Source organism: Ranitomeya variabilis, chromosome 8 (genome assembly GCF_051348905.1).
Source record: "Ranitomeya variabilis isolate aRanVar5 chromosome 8, aRanVar5.hap1, whole genome shotgun sequence".
NCBI classification, from domain to species: Eukaryota; Metazoa; Chordata; class Amphibia; order Anura; family Dendrobatidae; genus Ranitomeya; species Ranitomeya variabilis.
Genome location: NC_135239.1, coordinates 8,019,393 through 8,040,451, shown reverse-complemented (window position 1 = coordinate 8,040,451; position 21,059 = coordinate 8,019,393). Strand labels below are relative to the sequence as shown.

Below are 21,059 nucleotides of genomic sequence, written 5' to 3'. Positions count from 1 at the left end.
GATATCGGTATTTGGCTTTGGAGTATCTGAGGCATATCAGTGGCTAATTATATGTATGGGTACACCATAGATGTTTTTCCAATCATGTGTGGTATCGTTATAAAATAAAACAAAAAATAAGCCATAAAATAAAACATAGGCACCATGCACTTTAACCTGTCTGTATAGCTGCCGTTATCATATTGATGCATCTATATTAATAGCTACTAGGTGGCATATCGAATGATATGTTTATACTGTATGAGATTTAGATACTGTGGATTTTTTTCACCAGGACCTATGTTAGATTGGAGGCATCATTAACATTACATTTATGTGTTTATATTTATGATTGAGATACTTTTTCTCTTTTGTTTGAAATAAAGTTTGTATTTTTTAACTATACATTCTTGTGGCCTATCTATATGAATTTCTTAGAGAGGTCTTGTGTTACTGTTGTCCTATACAGTAAAGATGGAGCGCTGCACTCAGCTGCCTGTGGTTGTCCCATACAGTAAAGATGGAGTGGTGGTACTCAGCTGCCTGTGGTTGTCCCATACATTAATGATAGAGCGCTGCACTCAGCTGCCTGTGGTTGTCCCATACATTAATGATGGAGCGCTGCACTCAGCTGCCTGTTGTTGTCCTATACAGTAAAGATGGAGCGATGGCACTCAGCTGCCTGTGGTTGTCCCATACATTAATGATAGAGCGCTGCACTCAGCTGCCTGTGGTTGTCCCATACAGTAATGATGGAGCGCTGCACTCAGCTGCCTGTGGTTGTCCCATACATTAATGATGGAGCGCTGCACTCAGCTGCCTGTTGTTGTCCCATACAGTAAAGATGGAGCGCTGCACTCAGCTGCCTGTTGTTGTCCTATACAGTAAAGATGGAGCGCTGCACTCAGCTGCCTGTGGTTGTCCCATACATTAATGATAGAGCGCTGCACTCAGCTGCCTGTGGTTGTCCCATACATTAATGATAGAGCGCTGCACTCAGCTGCCTGTGGTTGTCCCATACATTAATGATGGAGCGCTGCACTCAGCTGCCTGTTGTTGTCCCATACAGTAAAGATGGAGCGCTGCACTCAGCTGCCTGTGGTTGTCCCATACAGTAATGGAGCGCTGCACTCAGCTGCCTGTGGTTGTCCCGTACAGTAATGATGGAGCGCTGCACTCAGCTGCATGTGGTTGTCCCATACAGTAATGATGGAGCGCTGCACTCAGCTGCCTGTGGTTGTCCCGTACAGTAATGATGGAGCGCTGCACTCAGCTGCCTGTGGTTGTCCCATACAGTAATGATGGAGCGCTGCACTCAGCTGCATGTGGTTGTCCCATACAGTAAAGATGGAGCGGGGGCACTCGTGTGCCGCCATCATGTGATTTATTTTCATTCTCTGGTGCAGGTGGTGACACCCTTGAAGGATCACGTATTCTCCATCCAGTTCCCTCTATTTGTTTTCAGCTCAAAACCGAATAAGGAGCGCGGGGGAGTGACGGTACCTGCACCGTGTGCACAGGGCAGGCGTGCAATGGCCGCGTCTGTGCAGTTACTGGGGTCTGACTGTTTACATCCGTCCTTCACTCAGAGGGCCATATGTGATCATTCCTGGGAATTACTGCACATGAAAGGTTCTCCTGCTCCTTTAATCCTTAAAGGGACCGTGCACCTTTATCGCTGCAATCATCGATCTATTACACGAAATCCGGAGCAGATAATCCGCATCTAGAGCCTTAATTCTCCACAGATTCCCATAAATCAAATATTATCCACATTTAGGGACTATAAACCGGAGTATAATCTGCTGATTGCGTCCTGGATAGTGATATATTAGTGTATTATTGAGCAGAAAACACATCGGCTGCAACTGCGGATGTAACCAGAGCTCCTGCGTACCAGGTACCAGCGGTATACGGCTCTGTATACACTGAGAGCGGCTCCTCTGTCACTTGTACAGGACAGGTGTATACGGCTCTGTATACACTGAGAGCGGCTCCTCGGTCACTTGTATAGGACAGGTGTATACGGCTCTGTATACACTGAGAGCGGCTCCTCTGTCACTTGTACAGGACAGGTGTATACGGCTCTGTATACACTGAGTGCGGCTCCTCTGTCACTTGTACAGGACAGGTGTATACGGCTCTGTATACACTGAGTGCGGCTCCTCTGTCACTTGTATAGGACAGGTGTATACGGCTCTGTATACACTGAGAGCAGCTCCTCTGTCACTTGTACAGGACAGGTGTATACGGCTCTGTATACACTGAGAGCGGCTCCTCGGTCACTTGTATAGGACAGGTGTATACGGCTCTGTATACACTGAGTGCGGCTCCTCTGTCACTTGTACAGGACAGGTGTATACGGCTCTGTATACACTGAGAGTGGCTCCTCTGTCACTTGTATAGGACAGGTGTATACGGCTCTGTATACACTGAGTGCGGCTCCACGGTCACTTGTATAGGACAGGTGTATACGGCTCTGTATACACTGAGTGCGGCTCCACGGTCACTTGTATAGGACAGGTGTATACGGCTCTGTATACACTGAGTGCGGCTCCTCTGTCACTTGTACAGGACAGGTGTATACGGCTCTGTATACACTGAGAGCGGCTCCTCTGTCACTTGTATAGGACAGGTGTATACGGCTCTGTATACACTGAGAGCGGCTCCACGGTCACTTGTATAGGACAGGTGTATACGGCTCTGTATACACTGAGTGCGGCTCCTCTGTCACTTGTACAGGACAGGTGTATACGGCTCTGTATACACTGAGAGCGGCTCCTCTGTCACTTGTATAGGACAGGTGTATACGGCTCTGTATACACTGAGAGCGGCTCCTCTGTCACTTGTATAGGACAGGTGTATACGGCTCTGTATACACTGAGAGCGGCTCCTCTGTCACTTGTACAGGACAGGTGTATACGGCTCTGTATACACTGAGAGCGGCTCCTCTGTCACTTGTATAGGACAGGTGTATACGGCTCTGTATACACTGAGTGCGGCTCCTCTGTCACTTGTACAGGACAGGTGTATACGGCTCTGTATACACTGAGAGCGGCTCCTCTGTCACTTGTATAGGACAGGTGTATACGGCTCTGTATACACTGAGAGCGGCTCCACGGTCACTTGTATAGGACAGGTGTATACGGCTCTGTATACACTGAGTGCGGCTCCTCTGTCACTTGTACAGGACAGGTGTATACGGCTCTGTATACACTGAGAGCGGCTCCTCTGTCACTTGTATAGGACAGGTGTATACGGCTCTGTATACACTGAGAGCGGCTCCTCTGTCACTTGTATAGGACAGGTGTATACGGCTCTGTATACACAGAGCGGCTCCTCGGTCACTTGTACAGGACAGGTGTATACGGCTCTGTATACACTGAGAGCGGCTCCTCTGTCACTTGTATAGGACAGGTGTATACGGCTCTGTATACACTGAGAGCGGCTCCTCACTCACTTGTATAGGACAGGTGTATACGGCTCTGTACACACTGAGAGCGGCTCCTCTGTCACTTGTATAGGACAGGTGTATACGGCTCTGTACACACTGAGAGCGGCTCCTCGGTCACTTGTATAGGACAGGTGTATACGGCTCTGTACACACTGAGAGCGGCTCCTCTGTCACTTGTATAGGACAGGTGTATACGGCTCTGTACACACTGAGAGCGGCTCCTCGGTCACTTGTATAGGACAGGTGTATACGGCTCTGTACACACTGAGAGCGGCTCCTCGGTCACTTGTATAGGACAGGTGTATACGGCTCTGTATACACTGAGAGCGGCTCCTCTGTCACTTGTATAGGACAGGTGTATATGGCTCTGTATACACTGAGTGCGGCTCCTCTGTCACTTGTATAGGACAGGTGTATACGGCTCTGTATACACTGAGAGCGGCTCCTCACTCACTTGTATAGGACAGGTGTATACGGCTCTGTACACACTGAGAGCAGCACCTCAGTCACTTGTACAGGACAGGTGTATACGGCTCTGTACACACTGAGAGCGGCTCCTCTGTCACTTGTATAGGACAGGTGTATACGGCTCTGTACACACTGAGAGCGGCTCCTCTGTCACTTGTACAGGACAGGTGTATACGGCTCTGTACACACTGAGAGCGGCTCCTCAGTCACTTGTATAGGACAGGTGTATACGGCTCTGTACACACTGAGAGCGGCTCCTCAGTCACTTGTACAGGACAGGTGTATACGGCTCTGTATACACTGAGAGCGGCTCCTCACTCACTTGTATAGGACAGGTGTATATGGCTCTGTATACACTGAGAGCGGCTCCTCACTCACTTGTATAGGACAGGTGTATATGGCTCTGTATACAATGAGAGCGGCTCCTCTGTCACTTGTATAGGACAGGTGTATACGGCTCTGTATACACTGAGAGCGGCTCCTCTGTCACTTGTATAGGACAGGTGTATACGGCTCTGTATACACTGAGAGCGGCTCCTCGGTCACTTGTATAGGACAGGTGTATACGGCTCTGTATACACTGAGAGCGGCTCCTCGGTCACTTGTATAGGACAGGTGTATATGGCTCTGTACACACTGAGAGCGGCTCCTCGGTCACTTGTACAGGACAGGTGTATACGGCTCTGTATACACTGAGAGCGGCTCCTCTGTCACTTGTACAGGACAGGTGTATACGGCTCTGTACACACTGAGAGCGGCTCCTCTGTCACTTGTATAGGACAGGTGTATACGGCTCTGTATACACAGAGCGGCTCCTCGGTCACTTGTATAGGACAGGTGTATACGGCTCTGTACACACTGAGAGCGGCTCCTCTGTCACTTGTATAGGACAGGTGTATACGGCTCTGTATACACTGAGAGCGGCTCCTCTGTCACTTGTATAGGACAGGTGTATACGGCTCTGTATACACTGAGAGCGGCTCCTCTGTCACTTGTACAGGACAGGTGTATACGGCTCTGTACACACTGAGAGCGGCTCCTCGGTCACTTGTACAGGACAGGTGTATACGGCTCTGTATACACTGAGAGCGGCTCCTCGGTCACTTGTATAGGACAGGTGTATACGGCTCTGTACACACTGAGAGCGGCTCCTCGGTCACTTGTATAGGACAGGTGTATACGGCTCTGTATACACTGAGAGCGGCTCCACGGTCACTTGTATAGGACAGGTGTATACGGCTCTGTATACACTGAGTGCGGCTCCTCTGTCACTTGTACAGGACAGGTGTATACGGCTCTGTATACACTGAGAGCGGCTCCTCTGTCACTTGTATAGGACAGGTGTATACGGCTCTGTATACACAGAGCGGCTCCTCTGTCACTTGTATAGGACAGGTGTATACGGCTCTGTATACACTGAGAGCGGCTCCTCTGTCACTTGTATAGGACAGGTGTATACGGCTCTGTATACACTGAGAGCGGCTCCTCTGTCACTTGTATAGGACAGGTGTATACGGCTCTGTATACACTGAGAGCGGCTCCACGGTCACTTGTACAGGACAGGTGTATACGGCTCTGTATACACTGAGAGCGGCTCCTCTGTCACTTGTATAGGACAGGTGTATACGGCTCTGTACACACTGAGAGCGGCTCCTCGGTCACTTGTATAGGACAGGTGTATACGGCTCTGTATACACTGAGAGCGGCTCCACGGTCACTTGTATAGGACAGGTGTATACGGCTCTGTATACACTGAGTGCGGCTCCTCTGTCACTTGTATAGGACAGGTGTATACGGCTCTGTATACACTGAGTGCGGCTCCTCTGTCACTTGTATAGGACAGGTGTATACGGCTCTGTATACACTGAGAGCGGCTCCTCTGTCACTTGTATAGGACAGGTGTATACGGCTCTGTATACACTGAGAGCGGCTCCTCACTCACTTGTATAGGACAGGTGTATACGGCTCTGTATACACTGAGTGCGGCTCCTCAGTCACTTGTACAGGACAGGTGTATACGGCTCTGTACACACTGAGAGCGGCTCCTCTGTCACTTGTATAGGACAGGTGTATACGGCTCTGTACACACTGAGAGCGGCTCCTCTGTCACTTGTATAGGACAGGTGTATACGGCTCTGTATACACTGAGAGCGGCTCCTCTGTCACTTGTATAGGACAGGTGTATACGGCTCTGTATACACTGAGAGCGGCTCCTCACTCACTTGTATAGGACAGGTGTATACGGCTCTGTACACACTGAGAGCGGCACCTCAGTCACTTGTATAGGACAGGTGTATACGGCTCTGTATACACTGAGAGCGGCTCCTCGGTCACTTGTATAGGACAGGTGTATACGGCTCTGTATACACTGAGAGCGGCTCCTCGGTCACTTGTATAGGACAGGTGTATACGGCTCTGTACACACTGAGAGCGGCTCCACGGTCACTTGTATAGGACAGGTGTATACGGCTCTGTATACACTGAGAGCGGCTCCTCTGTCACTTGTATAGGACAGGTGTATACGGCTCTGTATACACTGAGAGCGGCTCCTCTGTCACTTGTATAGGACAGGTGTATACGGCTCTGTATACACTGAGAGCGGCTCCTCTGTCACTTGTATAGGACAGGTGTATACGGCTCTGTATACACTGAGAGCGGCTCCTCACTCACTTGTATAGGACAGGTGTATACGGCTCTGTACACACTGAGAGCGGCACCTCAGTCACTTGTACAGGACAGGTGTATACGGCTCTGTACACACTGAGAGCGGCTCCTCTGTCACTTGTATAGGACAGGTGTATACGGCTCTGTACACACTGAGAGCGGCTCCTCTGTCACTTGTACAGGACAGGTGTATACGGCTCTGTACACACTGAGAGCGGCTCCTCAGTCACTTGTATAGGACAGGTGTATACGGTTCTGTACACACTGAGAGCGGCTCCTCTGTCACTTGTACAGGACAGGTGTATACGGCTCTGTACACACTGAGAGCGGCTCCTCAGTCACTTGTATAGGACAGGTGTATACGGCTCTGTACACACTGAGAGCGGCTCCTCAGTCACTTGTACAGGACAGGTGTATACGGCTCTGTATACACTGAGAGCGGCTCCTCACTCACTTGTATAGGACAGGTGTATATGGCTCTGTATACACTGAGAGCGGCTCCTCACTCACTTGTATAGGACAGGTGTATATGGCTCTGTATACAATGAGAGCGGCTCCTCTGTCACTTGTATAGGACAGGTGTATACGGCTCTGTATACACTGAGAGCGGCTCCTCTGTCACTTGTATAGGACAGGTGTATATGGCTCTGTATACACTGAGAGCGGCTCCTCGGTCACTTGTATAGGACAGGTGTATACGGCTCTGTATACACTGAGAGCGGCTCCTCTGTCACTTGTATAGGACAGGTGTATACGGCTCTGTATACACTGAGAGCGGCTCCTCTGTCACTCGTATAGGACAGGTGTATACGGCTCTGTATACACTGAGAGCGGCTCCTCACTCACTTGTACAGGACAGGTGTATACGGCTCTGTACACACTGAGAGCGGCTCCTCGGTCACTTGTACAGGACAGGTGTATACGGCTCTGTATACACTGAGAGCGGCTCCTCTGTCACTTGTACAGGACAGGTGTATACGGCTCTGTACACACTGAGAGCGGCTCCTCTGTCACTTGTATAGGACAGGTGTATACGGCTCTGTATACACTGAGAGCGGCTCCTCACTCACTTGTACAGGACAGGTGTATACGGCTCTGTACACACTGAGAGCGGCTCCTCGGTCACTTGTACAGGACAGGTGTATACGGCTCTGTATACACTGAGAGCGGCTCCTCTGTCACTTGTACAGGACAGGTGTATACGGCTCTGTACACACTGAGAACGGCTCCTCTGTCACTTGTATAGGACAGGTGTATACGGCTCTGTATACACAGAGCGGCTCCTCGGTCACTTGTATAGGACAGGTGTATACGGCTCTGTACACACTGAGAGCGGCTCCTCTGTCACTTGTATAGGACAGGTGTATACGGCTCTGTATACACTGAGAGCGGCTCCTCTGTCACTTGTATAGGACAGGTGTATACGGCTCTGTATACACTGAGAGCGGCTCCTCTGTCACTTGTACAGGACAGGTGTATACGGCTCTGTATACACAGAGCGGCTCCTCGGTCACTTGTACAGGACAGGTGTATACGGCTCTGTATACACTGAGAGCGGCTCCTCGGTCACTTGTATAGGACAGGTGTATACGGCTCTGTACACACTGAGAGCGGCTCCTCGGTCACTTGTATAGGACAGGTGTATACGGCTCTGTACACACTGAGAGCGGCTCCTCGGTCACTTGTATAGGACAGGTGTATACGGCTCTGTACACACTGAGAGCGGCTCCTCTGTCACTTGTATAGGACAGGTGTATACGGCTCTGTATACACTGAGAGCGGCTCCTCACTCACTTGTATAGGACAGGTGTATACGGCTCTGTACACACTGAGAGCGGCTCCTCTGTCACTTGTACAGGACAGGTGTATACGGCTCTGTATACACTGAGAGCGGCTCCTCGGTCACTTGTACAGGACAGGTGTATACGGCTCTGTATACACTGAGAGCGGCTCCTCTGTCACTTGTATAGGACAGGTGTATACGGCTCTGTATACACTGAGAGCGGCTCCTCTGTCACTTGTATAGGACAGGTGTATATGGCTCTGTATACACTGAGAGCGGCTCCTCTGTCACTTGTACAGGACAGGTGTATACGGCTCTGTACACACTGAGAGCGGCTCCTCTGTCACTTGTACAGGACAGGTGTATACGGCTCTGTACACACTGAGAGCGGCTCCTCGGTCACTTGTATAGGACAGGTGTATACGGCTCTGTATACACTGAGAGCGGCTCCTCTGTCACTTGTATAGGACAGGTGTATACGGCTCTGTACACACTGAGAGCGGCTCCTCTGTCACTTGTATAGGACAGGTGTATACGGCTCTGTATACACTGAGAGCGGCTCCTCGGTCACTTGTATAGGACAGGTGTATACGGCTCTGTATACACTGAGAGCGGCTCCTCGGTCACTTGTATAGGACAGGTGTATACGGCTCTGTACACACTGAGAGCGGCTCCTCGGTCACTTGTACAGGACAGGTGTATACGGCTCTGTATACACTGAGAGCGGCTCCTCGGTCACTTGTATAGGACAGGTGTATACGGCTCTGTATACACTGAGAGCGGCTCCTCGGTCACTTGTATAGGACAGGTGTATACGGCTCTGTACACACTGAGAGCGGCTCCTCGTATAGGACAGGTGTATACAGCTCTGTATACACTGAGAGCGGCTCCTCGGTCACTTGTATAGGACAGGTGTATACGGCTCTGTATACACTGAGAGCGGCTCCTCTGTCACTTGTATAGGACAGGTGTATACGGCTCTGTATACACTGAGAGCGGCTCCTCGGTCACTTGTATAGGACAGGTGTATACGGCTCTATATACACTGAGAGCGGCTCCTCGGTCACTTGTACAGGACAGGTGTATACGGCTCTGTATACACTGAGAGCGGCTCCTCACTCACTTGTACAGGACAGGTGTATACGGCTCTGTATACACTGAGAGCGGCTCCTCGGTCACTTGTATAGGACAGGTGTATACGGCTCTGTATACACTGAGAGCGGCTCCTCTGTCACTTGTATAGGACAGGTGTATACGGCTCTGTATACACGGAGAGCGGCTCCTCTGTCACTTGTATAGGACAGGTGTATACGGCTCTGTATACAATGAGAGCGGCTCCTCTGTCACTTGTATAGGACAGGTGTATACGGCTCTGTATACACTGATAGCGGCTCCTCGGTCACTTGTACAGGACAGGTGTATACGGCTCTGTATACACTGAGAGCGGCTCCTCGGTCACTTGTATAGGACAGGTGTATACGGCTCTGTATACACTGAGAGCGGCTCCTCACTCACTTGTACAGGACAGGTGTATACGGCTCTGTATACACTGAGAGCGGCTCCTCGGTCACTTGTATAGGACAGGTGTATACGGCTCTGTATACACTGAGAGCGGCTCCTCTGTCACTTGTATAGGACAGGTGTATACGGCTCTGTATACACGGAGAGCGGCTCCTCTGTCACTTGTATAGGACAGGTGTATACGGCTCTGTATACACTGAGAGCGGCTCCTCTGTCACTTGTATAGGACAGGTGTATACGGCTCTGTATACACTGAGAGCGGCTCCTCACTCACTTGTATAGGACAGGTGTATACGGCTCTGTATACACTGAGAGCGGCTCCTCGGTCACTTGTATAGGACAGGTGTATACGGCTCTGTACACACTGAGAGCGGCTCCTCACTCACTTGTATAGGACAGGTGTATACGGCTCTGTATACACTGAGAGCGGCTCCTCGGTCACTCGTATAGGACAGGTGTATACGGCTCTGTATACACTGAGAGCGGCTCCTCTGTCACTCGTATAGGACAGGTGTATACGGCTCTGTACACACTGAGAGCGGCTCCTCTGTCACTTGTATAGGACAGGTGTATACGGCTCTGTATACACAGAGCGGCTCCTCTATCACTTGTATAGGACAGGTGTATACGGCTCTGTATACACAGAGCGGCTCCTCTGTCACTTGTATAGGACAGGTGTATACGGCTCTGTATACACTGAGTGCGGCTCCTCGGTCACTTGTATAGGACAGGTGTATACGGCTCTGTATACACTGAGAGCGGCTCCTCACTCACTTGTACAGGACAGGTGTATACGGCTCTGTATACACTGAGAGCGGCTCCTCTGTCACTTGTATAGGACAGGTGTATACGGCTCTGTATACACTGAGAGCGGCTCCTCTCACTTGTATAGGACAGGTGTATACGGCTCTGTACACACTGAGAGCGGCTCCTCTCACTTATATAGGACAGGTGTATACGACTCTGTACACACTGAGAGCGGCTCCTCTGTCACTTGTATAGGACAGGTGTATACGGCTCTGTATACACTGAGAGCGGCTCCTCTGTCACTTGTACAGGACAGGTGTATACGGCTCTGTACACACTGAGAGCGGCTCCTCTGTCACTTGTATAGGACAGGTGTATACGGCTCTGTATACACTGAGAGCGGCTCCTCACTCACTTGTATAGGACAGGTGTATACGGCTCTGTACACACTGAGAGCGGCTCCTCTGTCACTTGTATAGGACAGGTGTATACGGCTCTGTATACACTGAGAGCGGCTCCTCGGTCACTTGTATAGGACAGGTGTATACGGCTCTGTATACACTGAGAGCGGCTCCTCGGTCACTTGTATAGGACAGGTGTATACGGCTCTGTACACACTGAGAGCGGCTCCTCGGTCACTCGTATAGGACAGGTGTATAAGGCTCTGTATACACTGAGAGCGGCTCCTCGGTCACTTGTATAGGACAGGTGTATACGGCTCTGTATACTGTTGTGAATTTGGATTCTGGGCTCCCCCGGTGGCTACTGGTGGAATTGAACTGGTGTTTTCATCTTCTCTGTTCACCTGTTCCCATCAAGATGTGGGAGTCGCTATATAACCTTGCTGCTTTGTTAGTTGCTTGCCAGTCAACAGTGTTATCAGAAGCCTCTCTGTGCTTGTTCCTGCTCCTAGACAACTACTAGATAAGTTGGACTCTTGTCCATGTTTGTTTTTGCATTTTTGTTCCAGTTCACAGCTGTAGTTTCGTTACTGTGTCTGGAAAGCTCTTGTGAACAGGAATTGCCACTCTGGTGTTATGAGTTAATGCCAGAGTTTTAAAGTAATTTCTGGATGGTGTTTTGATAGGGTTTTTAGCTGACCATGAAAGTGTTCTTTCTGTCTTCTGCTATGTAGTAAGTGGACCTCAAATTTGCTAAACCTATTTTCATACTACGTTTTGTTATTTCATCTTAATTCACCGCCAATACATGTGGGGGGCCTCTGTCTCCTTTCGGGGTATTTCTCTAGAGGTGAGCTAGGACTTATTTTCCTCTGCTAGCATTATTTAGTCCTCCGGCTGGTGCTGGGCATCTAGAATCAACGTAGGCATGCTACCCGGCCACTGCTAGTTGTGTGTTAGGTTTAGTTCATGGTCAGCTCAGTTCCCATCTTCCAAGAGCTAGTTCCTATATATGCTTATGCTATGTTCTCTTGCCATTGAGATCATGACAGTTTGACCGGCCCACAAAGTGTTAATTGTTTGGGCTGAAGCAGGAGATAGAGAAGTGTTTAACGGAAATTTTTTTTTTTTTTTTTCCCTTCAGTTTTGCTGTCTAGCCCTTAATTGCTGTCTAGCTGCTTCTTACCTCCTCTTAACCCTTGAATGGCTCTGTGTCCACCTGTTTGTAATGGATCTTCAGAGTGTAACTGCAGGTTTGAATAATCTCGCCACGAAGGTACAAAATTTGCAAGATTTTGTTTGTCATGCACCTGTATCTGAGCCGAGAATTCCTTTGCCGGAATTTTTCTCGGGGAATAGATCTGGGTTTCAGAATTTTCGAAATAATTGCAAATTATTTTTGTCCCTGAAATCTCGCTCTGCCGGAGACCCTGTACAGCAGGTCAGGATTGTGATTTCCTTGCTCCGGGGCGACCCTCAAGACTGGGCTTTTTCATTGACACCAGGGGATCCTGCGTTGCTCAATGTGGATGCGTTTTTTCTGGCCTTGGGGTTGCTTTATGACGAACCTCATTTGGAGCTTCAGGCAGAAAAAACTTTGATGTCCCTATCTCAGGGGCAAGATGAAGCGGAAATTTACTGCCAAAGATTCCGTAAATGGTCTGTGCTTACTCAGTGGAATGAGTGCGCCCTGGCGGCGACTTTCAGAGAGGGTCTCTCTGATGCCATTAAGGATGTTATGGTGGGGTTCCCTGTGCCTGCGGGTCTGAATGAGTCCATGACAATGGCTATTCAGATCGATAGGCGTTTGCGGGAGCGCAAACCAGTGCACCATCTGGCGGTGTCCACTGAGAAGTCGCCAGAGAGTATGCAGTGTGATAGAATTCTGTCCCGAAGCGAGCGGCAGAATTTTAGACGGAAAAATGGGTTGTGTTTCTATTGTGGTGATTCTACTCATGTTATATCAGCATGCTCTAAGCGCACTAAAAAGCTTGATAAATCTGTTTCCATTTGCACCTTACCGTCTAAATTTATTCTATCTGTGACCCTGATTTGCTCTTTGTCATCTATTACCACGGACGCCTATGTCGACTCTGGCGCCGCTTTGAGTCTTATGGATTGGTCCTTTGCCAAACGCTGTGGGTATGATTTAGAGCCTTTGGAGACTCCTATTCCTCTGAAGGGGATTGACTCCACCCCATTGGCTAATAATAAACCACAATACTGGACACAAGTAACTATGCGTATTAAGCCGGATCACCAGGAGATTATTCGCTTTCTGGTGCTGTATAATCTACATGATGATTTGGTGCTAGGATTGCCTTGGCTGCAATCTCACAACCCAGTCCTCGACTGGAGAGCTATGTCTGTGTTGAGCTGGGGATGTAAGGGGGCTCATGGGGATGTACCTGTGGTTTCCATTTCATCATCCATTCCCTCTGAAATTCCTGAGTTCCTGTCTGACTATCGTGACGTCTTTGAAGAATCCAAGCTTGGTTCATTACCTCCGCACCGAGAGTGCGATTGTGCCATAGATTTAATCCCGGGTAGTAAATACCCAAAGGGTCGTTTATTTAATCTGTCTGTGCCTGAACATGCTGCTATGCGAGAATATATAAAGGAGTCCTTGGAAAAGGGACATATTCGTCCATCGTCATCTCCCTTAGGAGCCGGTTTTTTCTTTGTGTCAAAAAAAGACGGCTCTTTGAGACCATGTATTGATTATCGGCTTTTGAATAAAATCACTGTTAAATATCAATACCCATTGCCGTTGCTGACTGATTTGTTTGCTCGCATAAAGGGGGCCAAGTGGTTCTCTAAGATTGACCTTCGTGGGGCGTATAATTTGGTGCGAATCAGGCAGGGGGATGAGTGGAAAACCGCATTTAATACGCCCGAGGGCCACTTTGAGTATTTGGTGATGCCTTTTGGTCTTTCTAATGCTCCGTCAGTTTTCCAGTCCTTTATGCATGATATTTTTCGCGATTATTTGGATAAATTTATGATTGTGTATCTGGATGATATTCTGATTTTTTCGGATGACTGGGACTCTCATGTCCAGCAAGTCAGGAGGGTTTTTCAGGTTTTGCGGTCTAATTCTTTGTGTGTGAAGGGTTCTAAGTGTGTTTTTGGGGTACAGAGGATTTCCTTTTTGGGATATATTTTTTCCCCCTCTTCCATTGAAATGGATCCTGTCAAGGTTCAAGCTATTTGTGATTGGACGCAGCCCTCTTCTCTTAGGAGTCTTCAGAAATTTTTGGGCTTTGCTAACTTTTATCGTCGATTTATTGCTGGTTTTTCGGATATTGCTAAGCCATTGACCGATTTGACTAAGAAGGGTGCTGATGTTGCTGATTGGTCCCCTGATGCTGTGGAGGCCTTTCGGGAGCTTAAGCGCCGTTTTTCCTCTGCCCCTGTGTTGCGTCAGCCTGATGTTGCTCTACCTTTTCAGGTTGAGGTCGACGCTTCTGAGATCGGAGCTGGGGCGGTGTTGTCGCAGAAAAGTTCTGACTGCTCCGTGATGAGGCCTTGTGCCTTCTTTTCCCGTAAATTTTCGCCCGCTGAGCGGAATTATGATGTTGGGAATCGGGAGCTTTTGGCCATGAAGTGGGCTTTTGAGGAGTGGCGCCATTGGCTTGAGGGGGCCAGACATCAGGTGGTGGTATTGATGGACCACAAAAATTTGATTTATCTTGAGACCGCCAGGCGCCTGAATCCTAGACAGGCGCGCTGGTCATTATTTTTCTCTCGGTTTAATTTTGTGGTGTCATACCTACCGGGTTCTAAGAATGTTAAGGCGGATGCCCTTTCTAGGAGTTTTGAGCCTGACTCGCCTGGTAACTCTGAGCCCACAGGTATCCTTAAGGATGGAGTGGTATTGTCAGCCGTTTCTCCAGACCTGCGGCGGGCCTTGCAGGAGTTTCAGGCGGATGGACCTGATCGTTGCCCACCTGATAAACTGTTTGTTCCTGATGATTGGACCAGTAGAGTAATCTCTGAGGTTCATTCTTCTGCGTTGGCAGGTCATCCTGGCATTTTTGGTACCAGGGATTTGGTGGCAAGGTCCTTCTGGTGGCCTTCCCTGTCACGAGATGTGCGAGGCTTTGTGCAGTCTTGTGACGTTTGTGCTCGGGCCAAGCCTTGTTGTTCTCGGGCTAGTGGATTATTGTTGCCCTTGCCTATTCCTAAGAGGCCTTGGACGCACATCTCGATGGATTTTATTTCAGATCTGCCTGTTTCTCAGAAGATGTCTGTCATCTGGGTGGTGTGTGACCGTTTCTCTAAGATGGTCCATTTGGTCCCTCTGCCCAAGTTGCCTTCTTCTTCCGAGTTGGTTCCTCTGTTTTTTCAAAATGTTGTTCGTTTGCATGGTATTCCTGAGAATATCGTTTCTGACAGAGGGACTCAATTCGTGTCTAGATTTTGGCGGGCATTCTGTGCTAGGATGGGCATAGATTTATCTTTTTCGTCCGCTTTCCATCCTCAGACGAATGGCCAGACCGAGCGGATTAATCAGACCCTGGAGACATATCTGAGGTGTTTTGTGTCTGCTGACCAGGATGATTGGGTTGCTTTTTTGCCATTGGCGGAGTTCGCTCTCAATAATCGGGCCAGCTCTGCCACTTTGGTGTCCCCGTTTTTCTGTAATTCGGGGTTTCATCCTCGATTTTCCTCTGGTCAGGTGGAATCTTCGGATTGTCCTGGAGTGGATGCTGTGGTGGAGAGATTGCATCAGATCTGGGGGCAGGTGGTGGACAATTTGAGGTTGTCCCAGGAGAAGACTCAGCTTTTTGCCAACCGCCACCGTCGTGTTGGTCCTCGGCTTTGTGTTGGGGATTTGGTGTGGTTGTCTTCTCGTTTTGTCCCTATGAGGGTCTCTTCTCCTAAGTTTAAGCCTCGGTTCATCGGCCCGTATAAGATATTGGAGATTCTTAACCCTGTTTCCTTCCGTTTGGACCTCCCTGCATCCTTTTCTATTCATAACGTTTTTCATCGGTCATTATTGCGCAGGTATGAGGTACCGGTTGTGCCTTCCGTTGAGCCTCCTGCTCCGGTGTTGGTTGAGGGTGAGTTGGAGTACGTTGTGGAGAAAATCTTGGACTCTCGTGTTTCCAGACGGAGACTCCAGTATCTGGTCAAGTGGAAGGGATACGGCCAGGAGGATAATTCTTGGGTGAATGCATCTGATGTTCATGCCTCTGATCTGGTTCGTGCCTTTCATAGGGCCCATCCTGATCGCCCTGGTGGTTCTGGTGAGGGTTCGGTGCCCCCTCCTTGAGGGGGGGTACTGTTGTGAATTTGGATTCTGGGCTCCCCCGGTGGCTACTGGTGGAATTGAACTGGTGTTTTCATCTTCTCTGTTCACCTGTTCCCATCAAGATGTGGGAGTCGCTATATAACCTTGCTGCTTTGTTAGTTGCTTGCCGGTCAACAGTGTTATCAGAAGCCTCTCTGTGCTTGTTCCTGCTCCTAGACAACTACTAGATAAGTTGGACTCTTGTCCATGTTTGTTTTTGCATTTTTGTTCCAGTTCACAGCTGTAGTTTCGTTACTGTGTCTGGAAAGCTCTTGTGAACAGGAATTGCCACTCTGGTGTTATGAGTTAATGCCAGAGTTTTAAAGTAATTTCTGGATGGTGTTTTGATAGGGTTTTTAGCTGACCATGAAAGTGTTCTTTCTGTCTTCTGCTATGTAGTAAGTGGACCTCAAATTTGCTAAACCTATTTTCATACTACGTTTTGTTATTTCATCTTAATTCACCGCCAATACATGTGGGGGGCCTCTGTCTCCTTTCGGGGTATTTCTCTAGAGGTGAGCTAGGACTTATTTTCCTCTGCTAGCATTATTTAGTCCTCCGGCTGGTGCTGGGCATCTAGAATCAACGTAGGCATGCTACCCGGCCACTGCTAGTTGTGTGTTAGGTTTAGTTCATGGTCAGCTCAGTTCCCATCTTCCAAGAGCTAGTTCCTATATATGCTGATGCTATGTTCTCTTGCCATTGAGATCATGACAGTATACACTGAGAGCGGCTCCTCGGTCACTTGTATAGGACAGGTGTATACGGCTCTGTACACACTGAGAGCGGCTCCTCGGTCACTCGTATAGGACAGGTGTATACGGCTCTGTATACACTGAGAGCGGCTCCTCTGTCACTTGTACAGGACAGGTGTATACGGCTCTGTATACACTGAGTGCGGCTCCTCTGTCACTTGTACAGGACAGGTGTATACGGCTCTGTATACACTGAGAGCGGCTCCTCGGTCACTTGTACAGGACAGGTGTATACGGCTCTGTATACACTGAGAGCGGCTCCTCTGTCACTTGTATAGGACAGGTGTATACGGCTCTGTATACACTGAGAGCGGCTCCTCGGTCACTTGTACAGGACAGGTGTATACGGCTCTGTATACACTGAGAGCGGCTCCTCACTCACTTGTATAGGACAGGTGTATACGGGTCTGTATACACTGAGAGCGGCTCCTCACTCACTTGTATAGGACAGGTGTATACGGCTCTGTATACACTGAGAGCGGCTCCTCGGTCACTTGTATAGGACAGGTGTATACGGCTCGGTATACACTGAGAGCGGCTCCTCGGTCACTTGTATAGGACAGGTGTATACGGCTCTGTATACACTGAGAGCGGCTCCTCTGTCACTTGTATAGGACAGGTGTATACGGCTCTGTATACACAGAGCGGCTCCTCTGTCACTTGTATAGGACAGGTGTATACGGCTCTGTATACACTGAGAGCGGCTCCTCACTCACTTGTATAGGACAGGTGTATACGGCTCTGTATACACTGAGAGCGGCTCCTCTGTCACTTGTATAGGACAGGTGTATATGGCTCTGTATACACAGAGCGGCTCCTCTGTCACTTGTATAGGACAGGTGTATACGGCTCTGTATACACTGAGAGCGGCTCCTCACTCACTTGTATAGGACAGGTGTATACGGCTCTGTATACACTGAGTGCGGCTCCTCGGTCACTTGTATAGGACAGGTGTATATGGCTCTGTATACACTGAGTGCGGCTCCTCGGTCACTTGTATAGGACAGGTGTATATGGCTCTGTATACACTGATAGCGGCTCCTCGGTCACTTGTATAGGACAGGTGTATATGGCTCTGTATACAATGAGAGCGGCTCCTCGGTCACTTGTACAGGACAGGTGTATACGGCTCTGTACACACTGAGAGCGGCTCCTCTGTCACTTGTACAGGACAGGTGTATACGGCTCTGTATACACTGAGTGCGGCTCCTCTGTCACTTGTATAGGACAGGTGTATACGGCTCTGTATACACTGAGAGCGGCTCCTCGGTCACTTGTATAGGACAGGTGTATACGGCTCTGTATACACTGATAGCGGCTCCTCGGTCACTTGTATAGGACAGGTGTATACGGCTCTGTACACACTGAGAGCGGCTCCTCGGTCACTTGTATAGGACAGGTGTATACGGCTCTGTATACACTGAGAGCGGCTCCTCGGTCACTTGTATAGGACAGGTGTATACGGCTCTGTATACACTGAGAGCGGCTCCTCGGTCACTTGTATAGGACAGGTGTATACGGCTCTGTATACACTGAGAGCGGCTCCTCGGTCACTTGTATAGGACAGGTGTATACGGCTCTGTATACACTGAGAGCGGCTCCTCACTCACTTGTATAAGACAGGTGTATACGGCTCTGTATACACTGAGAGTGACTCCATTTAGGAGGGAATTATACATTGCTCCATCCCCCGTCATCCGGCCGGTAATTGCCGCTGTGTACGTCGATACATAGAAGAGAGCGCGCAGAGAGTATCTGGAGGCAGGGGAGAGAGTGCGGAGCGCACCAGGAGGCAGAGGAGAGAGTGCGGAGCGTATCTGGAGGCAGAGGAGAGAGTGCGGAGCGCACCAGGAGGCAGAGGAGAGAGTGCGGAGCGCACCAGGAGGCAGAGGAGAGCGCATGCGGAGCGTACCTGGAGGCAGAGGAGAGCGCGTGCGGAGCGTACCTGGAGGCAGAGGAGAGAGCGCGCTGAACGTACCTGGAGTCACAGAAGCAGCTCCACAGTCCCTGGCCGTGACTCCACAGGAGACGATTGAACACACGGTTGAAGCTCCGGGACAAGTGCAAACACTCCACGTCCGACACGCGCCAGACGCGCTGCAGAACCGAGCGAATGTTCGACCTCACGATGTCCAAAATCTGAGAAGAAAGAGAGAAAGAATCAGATATAAAGTGTAAACCCTGGAGAGGACGGGCGAACAGAGCAGCTATCACCAGGAGGGGGCGCCACATAACAACGCAAGGAATCCCAGTATTTACCATGATATCACTTGTGGGCCCCTCTACATAAAGCCGCTCAGTGGGGGCCCCGCTGATATAAGAATCGTCTAGTCAGTGCTCTGCAGAAAACAATCAATGATCTGATCATCAAAATTCACTCCGGATGGGATGTACACATGGATTCTGTTACACTATATCAGTCAGAAAAATGACTGCGTTCTGCCAAAAACAGTGCCCCCTCCAGTCTGCTGGTCATCTCTGGTATTGCAGCTCCTTAGAAGTGAATGAGATGAGCGGTAATACCACACACAACCTGTGGACAGGGGTGGCATGGTTTTATTTTTAATCTTCTATAACTCCATTACTGATGAAAGTAAAACTTCAACAGCCATAAAGTGACCCCACGGTTGTCAGATGTCGCCCAGGTGTCATTTTCCAGCTTGGTCTTTGACTGTTACTGTTTAGTGCCATCTCAGTAATAAAGCGTCTGACAACTTACTATCTACTCTGCATTTCCATTTCTTACCGTTGTCAGGATCTCTGCTTGCTTTCAGTGACTGCACAACTCTTATTTATATTTGGAGGTGAAAAAACCTGGGAAGCTAATAATTCTGAGAGTTGAGACTTTACTAATAGCGATGAGCGAATGTGGTGGGATAAGGCTACTTTCACATTAGCGTCGTGCACTGCACGTTGCAATGCGACATTGCAGCGCACTGATGCATACTGTGGAAGCGCCGCACAGCGGGGGCAGCGGATGCTGTTTTTCAACGCATCCGCTGCCCCATTGTGAGGTGGGGGCGGAGTTCCGGCCGCGCATGCGCGGTCGGAAATGCTGGACACGACGCACCAACAAACCTTACAAGCAACGTTTTTTGGTGGCGACGGTCCGACGCAACGGTCGCACGATGGTTGCAACGTGTGGCAATGTGTCGCACTGCGTCGCTAATGCAAGTCAATGGAGAAAAAACGCATCCTGCAAGCACTTTTGCAGGATGCGTTTTTTCTACAAAACGACGCATAGCAACGTGCAGTGCATGACGCTAGTGTGAAAGTAGCCTTAGGCGTTATCACGCTCGTGTGCTGACAGTGTCCTCGTATATCATGTTGGCGTCCCCGCCGCTGCACGTCTGGCGGCTAACAGGCAAGCCCTGCATGTGTGCAGTTATCGAACAGCTGCAAGCCGTGCAGCCGCGGGGACATAGTATTCGAGCACGCCGGAGATCCTCTATTAGCACACGAGCGTGATTACACCTTATCCCAGCACATTCCCTCATCGCTATTTGCAATCCAGTGCGCTGTTTGCTACAATGTTTCGGTGTTTACCTGGCAGGGGATTGTCTGCACGCATGTCGCAGTATTTCACAGCACGCATGTCACAGCACGCATGTCGCAGTATTTCACAGCACACATGTCACAGCACGCATGTCGCAGTATTTCACAGCACACATGTCACAGCACGCATGTCGCAGTATTTCACAGCACACGTGACAGCACGCATGTCGCAGTATTTCACAGCACACATGTCACAGCACGCATGTCGCAGTATTTCACAGCACACGTCACAGCACGCATGTCGCAGTATTTCACAGCACACATGTCACAGCACGCATGTCGCAGTATTTCACAGCACACATGTCACAGCACGCATGTCGCAGTATTTCACAGCACACGTCACAGCACGCATGTCGCAGTATTTCACAGCACACATGTCACAGCACGCATGTCGCAGTATTTCACAGCACACATGTCACAGCACGCACATTGCAGT

At 49.6% G+C, this 21,059-nt stretch overlaps 1 protein-coding gene across 18 annotated transcripts in view; it reads right to left on the bottom strand.

Moving 5' to 3' along the window:
* Nucleotides 1-21,059, bottom strand: part of TTLL7 (tubulin tyrosine ligase like 7) — a 203,459-nt gene that overhangs the window by 21,137 nt on the left and 161,263 nt on the right. For all 18 annotated transcript variants that reach the window (XM_077277940.1, XM_077277942.1, XM_077277937.1 and 15 more), the window contains one exon: nucleotides 19,047-19,207. In XM_077277940.1, coding sequence (XP_077134055.1) covers nucleotides 19,047-19,207 — 161 coding nt within the window. The remainder of the gene's footprint in view (nucleotides 1-19,046; nucleotides 19,208-21,059) is intronic.